At 36.9% G+C, this 7,578-nt stretch overlaps 1 protein-coding gene across 3 annotated transcripts; it reads right to left on the reverse strand.

The window, feature by feature from the left end:
• Window positions 1-430: 430 nt before the first annotated feature.
• On the reverse strand, window positions 431-6,481 carry LOC126619392 (phytyl ester synthase 1, chloroplastic-like). Of its 3 annotated transcripts, none has more exons than XM_050287748.1 (14): window positions 6,341-6,481; window positions 5,625-5,827; window positions 5,232-5,283; window positions 4,933-4,988; window positions 4,652-4,810; window positions 4,435-4,539; window positions 3,429-3,535; window positions 3,201-3,322; window positions 2,970-3,078; window positions 2,238-2,371; window positions 1,665-2,022; window positions 1,395-1,508; window positions 1,049-1,134; window positions 431-950 (listed from the first exon to the last, which is right to left on the reverse strand). In XM_050287748.1, exons 2-14 carry the CDS (start codon window positions 5,629-5,631, stop codon window positions 650-652), a joined length of 1,710 nt encoding a protein of 569 aa, XP_050143705.1. In that variant the 5' UTR covers window positions 5,632-5,827; window positions 6,341-6,481; the 3' UTR covers window positions 431-649. The 3 variants fall into 3 exon arrangements, with proteins under 3 accessions (XP_050143705.1, XP_050143704.1, XP_050143703.1); XM_050287747.1 differs by having other exon boundaries at window positions 5,485-5,827; window positions 6,341-6,480; XM_050287746.1 differs by lacking the exon at window positions 6,341-6,481 and having other exon boundaries at window positions 5,485-6,320.
• Window positions 6,482-7,578: the final 1,097 nt, after the last annotated feature.

Consider the following 7,578-nt stretch of genomic DNA (forward strand, 5'->3'; position numbering starts at 1 on the left):
CCTTTAGAGATATTATTCAGTACTTTCATTTCCTGTTGGGTATACAAATCTGAGAGATATTATTCAGTACTTTCATTTCCTGTTGGTTATACAAATCCGACACACCCAAAAAAGAAAAATAGCATATATTTCCATCTCGAGAACTTACATGCAATCAGGATATCAAAGTGGCAATATTCTAGGTCAATCAAACATTGTCATGTGGATGTGGGCAAAGTAACACACATGGCGACGCTTGATAGGCCTAGGATACCGCTATCTTCGATCTCAAACAGAAGGTTAGCGTGTTCCTGCTACTTACATATGCTAAAATCTGACCCAAATTTTTTCAAATAATCTTCAATTCTGGGACTGATTTTTCATCCCCGGAGAAGAAATCAAATATCCCAGTTTCAGTAGTAAACCTATAAGAACTTGTTCATCACGCGAATTATGATTTCCAACGGATAATATCACTACGAAAAATGAGAATCATAAAATTCCTCTTGTTTCTTCTCAGAGATTCAGACCCCAATTTCAAGTTTTCTTGCGACACAAGATTCGGCAGAGGGAAAAAGACAGAAGATGCTTTTCTTTATTACACAAACATCTTCCACGGAAAAATATTTACACTATAAACAAGAAGAACGTATCCAACAAAATCAAATTTTCAAGGCTCAAATGTTGGAACTTCCTCTAGATGGTGATACATTGCCCGATATATTGTTCTGTCGAAAACATTCCTGTAAGGATCCTCCTCCCGCTTTTTAATTAAGTACGCTAAACTGTTTTCAATGTCTGATTGTATCTGCAGGTACAATTCCTTTGCGTTTTCTTTGTCTTTCAGGATCTCTTTCTTTCCCTTTGTTTCGATGGGCTTCCCAAACAAACAGTAATACCGTCCTGGTATCTTCGGTAGAATCCCTGGAAAAAAGGGTTGTACGTTGGCAACCTCCCCACTCGACTCATCCCTATAAACCAGAAAACCTTAAAACTCAGTCTAACAATTTGAGACCATTAAGATTTAGAGTTGGGAGAACACGAAAACAATAAGACGGAGGATAATTACCTTATTTTTATAGATTCAAGATTAGCGTCTTTGAGATAGTTACTCACCACTGGGATATTCATTAGGTCCTTGTGGTCAAGAACCAACTGCCAGATCCAACATAAGAACCGAAATATAATGTTAACTGAAAGTTAAGCTCAAAAGTAAAAGGAAGGCATGGCATTGTGACATTATCTGTTTTCCGAAAAGGCAAAAACAAAGAGTGGTATCGGAAGAAAATAATTATAAGGCGTGTAAGTATTGAAAGCTATAGGCGACCGAGATTTCATAAACTTATCATACGCTATGAAAAGAGGTGCATATTTTGCTAAGAAAACTTTTGGGAAGAACAGTAACACAAGCTTACTTCTAGCATGTCATCTTCTCCTACAGCCGCAAATGGTACAATTGTGGCCCCAAAGTGTGCAGCCATTCTCACAAATTCGGGTTGGTCAGGCCAGAATAACTTGTATTCTTCACCCTGCCAATTATAGAAACACCAAAAGGCATGGGAAACCAAAACTATAACAGATAAATTACCAACAAGAATGAAGTGTGTTTGTAAAATCCATTGCACACGCATTTAAAACATACAAAATGCCAGATCGAAAACTAAGTTCTTGGAATCTTGGCTCACCTTGTTATGGAGAGACTCACGTGCACCACCAGGATAGAGCAGAACATGAGATTTTATTGCAAGCAATTTGAACAGGTTTTTTGCTGCGACAGGTACTGCGCCGAATAGTTTGAGAAAGTCAAATTGGGCCAAGTTCCCGTACTTGCCCCAAAACAACGCTGGATGTGCTACTCCACGAATGATTATGCTCTTCTCTCTTAAAAATTCTTCAACTAAAGGATAAACTTCCAATCCCAATATGTTGTGATTACCAACAAGTAAGACAGGTCCTTCATCTGGAACTCCAGCAAGACCTCTCACTATCTTCCCATCTTCCAATGTTGAGAGCATTACGGAAGCAGTATATGGGCGTAATAACCTGACATTCATGTATTTCAGTATCAGCTCTGGCCCCAAATCAACAAATATGTTAATGGATGCAACTTAGCGGGGTCCGGGTTAGGTGCAAGTGAAACCCATACATGATGCAATTATACTGCAAATACATTTTGGAACTAACATGCCTGGAAATCTGCAACACAGAATACGAAACAAACAAATGTAAGAAGAGTATGAAGTGTTGAACTGAATTACCCGAATTGTTCATCACATGTATGTTTGAATTCCCACATACTAGGAGGAAGAAAATCTGAGACATAATCATGCTTCCTAGAACGACGGTATTTGTATGTGCCTTTTATAACCGACATCAAATTAACGCCATCTTCCTGTAATATGACAATAGAGCACATCCAATCACATTAGCGTCTTCACAAGTCAATGGCATCCAAAAAGGTAAAGCTTATATTACACAGGAACAGCAAAGTATAGCAAAATTTACATCAAAGCAAACAAAATTGTTGTCACAGTAATAGTGTCTAGTGTCCATTGTCAAATGGGAAATTGATATCCCAAGAGAGTTCTTGAAGCCAAAACTCAATCTTTATTCTTTAACTAGAGATTTTATCCGACTTGGGAATTAATAAAAGGTGTCGAGTTCAAGGAACAGATTCAACAATATTCAAGAAAAGAAATAAAACTGTGTACTAAATTCATATCCAGAAATGCACCTTGGTTATTAATTTAAAGTTAATGTTATTAACCATTATCCAACAGACAAATTGAAGCCAACTTAAAGATAAAATTCACCATCATCAGTCCAATGTGTTGCACACTTACATCTACGCGGTTTAAACAAAATCATTAAGGGCATCAATTTCGCAATGTGATAAACACGTCATTACACTTGTCATTGATGATGACAGCTAACAGAAAATTCAGTAGCATTGCACCAGACTTGAAATATGCAGACATATTTTAACTTACTAGTAATAGAGTATGTCCATTGTCATTGCAGTGTCGTACTGTACAATTCTGTAATGAACGTGCCAGTCGCTCTGCTTCATCTCGACTTGGAACCATGTTATCTTTGCCACTGAAATGCCAACACATGATTTTTACTATAAAAAATTAAAAAATCAAATGTATATACAATTTTACAATGATCATTTTTAATGCGAACGAGAGAGAACCACAATGAGTATAGTGAATATTAACCTAGCCAACACTAGCACTTCAGCTTTAACAGCATGGAGACGGGAATTTGCATAAGCAGCAGCTGACTTGAGCAGCTTCAGCTTCCAAAGAAGAGTGTCCCTCGGTATAATATCAGCCAAAGACTGAGATGGAAATGATAGAAGTAAGTAAATATTGAAAATAAGGTAGAATCCACTCATGTAGACATTTCAATGAAGTTCAAGAAAAGGAATTGAAAGCACTTCTTACAGAGAGATATGGTAGCAAATCAGTCAAATTGCGTGACATTTGTGTCAACTTTAAACTGGAAGGAAGTCTATTTTCTATGTTAACCGTCGCCATTTTTGTTGGATCACCTGATGGAAAGAAGGTTAAAGTCGTGACATCAGAATTCTTGTATTTGGCAGTGGAAAACGTAGGGGCTTGAAACTGCAAACAGTTGTTTCTGACCATGACACCACACGAAACTTTCCAGGAAAACTAACATCCAAAAGTTCTTAAAACTGCTTCCAACAAATACACATGGCTCCCAATCAACTTAACATTCAATACAAGATAATGCAATTTACCGACATATAAAAAAAATTAACAACGGGAAAAGTACAACAAAAGCTTCCAAAACAATTCTTTAGTTCAACCATCCGCAAACTTATCTTTCAAATCATAAAACCTATTAATATAATGCTATTATGCTAATAACCCAATTCTCTAGGAAACCAACAAAAATGAGTTTTCTTGTGAACTGAAAAACATAATCTTATTGACCTCACCAAATTCCAAATATAAAGTACCATATTCTCTTTTACTCCTAGATTAACAATTGATAGTAAAATTCATTTTAGTTACTGGGCTCCTAATTAAAAAATTCCTGATTGTATTGATCCGATTTGTTCCCGTGATAAGCTATAGTCTAAATACTCTCATTAGCATTTCAGATTGTAAGAAAATTGAGACTCGAATTCATTGGCTGCGACACAACAAGACTTGCAACAAGACAACATCAAGTATTTATATCATTCATTTTAGTCAAGGGAAAATAATGGATGTCGTATCCCTGGATTGGCAGCACCCCAAGAGAATAAGCGTTCCACATATCATAGTAACACAGTTAACTGAGACTGTGAGTGTACCAGGCTCTCTAAAAGAGTCTTCTTCAAGGATTGAAAGCACAGCCAAGGGCCAAATTAGAAATGACTTATCTCACTTCAGCATAAATGTTTTTGTTAATTAGATTTCAGAGCAACAAATCACGTACCCATAACAAAGCTAAGTAGATAGGGAACAGCAATATGTAATTCATCAGGCATAGCAGCCAAGATTGGGAACAGAGGTTGCAGTGGAGACCTTTCAACCGATGTAGCTAAAATAAAAAAACACCAAAACGTCAGACTGAGTTGGTGTGTTCATGACATGCCATTAGCATAACAAAAATACATGTTGAAGAAAATTGGACTGCACAACTTATAACCAACCTGGATTGACCAGTGTCAGTACTAAATCAATGGTAGGATTACGTGCAGCAACGGCAAGTGACAGGCATCCTCCAAAGGAATCTCCTACCAAGTAAATTGGCTTGTTTGGAGATGAAGCATGCTCAAGCCTTATAGTTTCTTCGACAAATTTCACCAGCCCTTAACATATGAAACCAAACTAAATTATTGATTAAGAGTGACATGTTATCAAGTAAAGAAAAACAAAACTGATATTTCATACATATATAAAGAATTTCAAATGGTGTTATCATGATTAAGACCTTCAAATGGTGTCCGATCATTAACAGGAATATGCAGGCATCGAACTTCAAAAGCCCTGCGTTTTTTCAACGAATTATATATCAGAAGCTGCTAGAAATAGTTTACCACCAATTTCAGAGCTAAAACCTGATTTTTAGCGATACCATATTTCTCAAACAAGGACAACCATTTATTTGAGTGGAATTTCGCCACAAGCCATAGTTTTTTCTTTAAAACTGAAGATAAAAGTTATCCTACTTCCCAAGATCCTAACAAAATTTTGTAAACTACAACAAAATAAATAATTTGAAAAACTTACTTCCCAAGAGCTTTATGGTGCAAAATGAGGCCCCATCCAGTACCATCCAGCCCTGTATATGCATAATACATAAATTATTATACAACATTCTGCACTACAGAACTTCACTCGCTAAGAAACATAACAAACACATTTTACTCAGATTTATGTTGTTTAGCTATTCTACTCATAGATATATCTTTTGTATGCAAATCACAGTGCCAACATCAGCAACCAACTTATGATTTATCATCTTTGGCAAGGCAACAATTACCAGGCAAAAACAAAAGAATCGGAGAATCCTTCAGTGGACGCCCGCACTCAATGGGAGAAAACCACCGGGGAGGTCCACCATCAGGCTTAATCATCTCCTTGTTTGCATGAAAATAATCTTTTACAGTGACAGTCCCATACCCATCATCGTACAAAGGTTTCAAACTTTCAAGACCACCACCATCCTCCACCCTCTTCTCCTCCTTAACCTTAAGCCTCAAACTCTCATTCCCTCTATCAATCACAGACCTCCTTTCCTCCCTCTCCTCGATTACGGAAGCACAATTCAAAACAACAGATTCGGATGACAACCCCGGTGAATCCTTACCACCTAAACTCTTAACCTGCAGTACACAAGTCCGAAGCTTATTCTCCGAATTCAACACGAAAAAATGAGGACCCGGAAAGCCTATAACTGATGCCATGGCTTCAAGCAAAATGCAAAAGATTATAGACCCTTGTCTCAAACACTCACAAAATTCAGAAACTTTGGAACTCTTTAAATAAAAAACTAGCAGTTGGGAACACCTTAACACAATGAACAAAACCTGCCCAATTCAGTTGGACATTCCCTTAAACCACTCTAACAGACACAATCATGCATTTAGCACAACACAGACCGTAGGGGACACTAAAAAATGGGCACAAAATTGAAACTTGAAGCAGACACAGATAAACTACAGGAAGATATAGCCTGTGAAACACGTAAAGTCTCAACTTTCATCTAATTTAGCATTAATTGGCAACAAATATGGTGAAAAAAAGATGCTAAAAAGCCATGTGAACAAAACCCAGCAAATTTTTTTGGTGCAGAAAAATAAGGAAATAATATTATTGAGTGATAATCTGGATTGTACCTGGGAGAGGCAGGTTGTCTGCCCTGTACCCGATGTGGGTCTGAGTGGCCGACCCAAATAATTGAATTTTGTCCTTTGTTATTTTGCTCTCGTTGATATTTGGCCACATGCGTCATCTGACGCTGTGGCGTTTGCAGTAAGTAATGGTGGCGAGTTACATGAAAACGACGAGTTACAATCTTACCAGTTAGTGGGGAAGTGGCACTGTCATTGCCAAATGGAGACAACAATATGAAAGGGGATGGGGTGGGTGGGCTCTGTGCAGGAAAAGATCTTTTCGAAGATCTTTACTTTATTGAGATCAAGAAAAAAAAAAAAAAAAAGTTTTAACAAAAGGGCTTGGTACTATTCATTCTTAACCATAAAGACATTTTATGTATGAAAAGTCTATAATAGATCAAACTCTTCTCTTTATTTACTTTTATGCCATTACATGCTGACCACAACGATGTTGACATTTCTGTCTGGAAATACATTATGATGCTATTCATCTTATGCTAATTTACAGCTAGTTCTTCAGGCTTCCATCATGTTGTCGATGTTATGCAGCTCTTCTTCTGACAAATTATTCCAATACTGTTCATCGCCTTCTACTAGCTCCGCATCTCTTTCTCTATCTTCTTTCACCTTGTAATATATTCCCGCTGTTTCTTCTTTGAAATTTTGGGGCTTCCAATAAGGCTGATGACTGATTCTTGTCTTGCTGTAAATATACATCTCTTCTTCTTCTGCTACTAGTACCATATCATACCTAAAATCTTCAAACTCATCTAAAGCAAACATTTGGATCCCTCTAAATTTTAAAATATCTTTGTATGAAGGAGTCCACCTATGTGAGGAGATAGGGTTTAGTCTAAAGGACTCTTCATTGATCATGACTATATGCCTAGCTTTCTCCTTATGCATGTGTACATACCAATCTGGATGACTACTAATAAAACTTATGCAAATTTCTTTCCACCTTTCTAGATAGTCTTCTGCTACTTTAATAAGCTTTTCAGGAAATGATTCTAGTTGAGAAATACGGTTAATAAATATTTTATCGAGATAACCAAACTCTAATAGTAAGGCAGGGGTGACTTCTACCTCATTATGCTTTTTCTGATGCTCATAACTAAAATGTCATGATTTAAAATCTCTCATGTCAATCCTGGCCACAGCTACGCTAACTTCTGGTTTACAAATACAATTCTTTGTACTATCACAAAGACATGGAGGATACATCTTTGTAATAATAT

The sequence above is a fragment of the Malus sylvestris genome, chromosome 4, assembly GCF_916048215.2.
Source record: "Malus sylvestris chromosome 4, drMalSylv7.2, whole genome shotgun sequence".
In the NCBI taxonomy this organism is placed as follows: domain Eukaryota; kingdom Viridiplantae; phylum Streptophyta; class Magnoliopsida; order Rosales; family Rosaceae; genus Malus; species Malus sylvestris.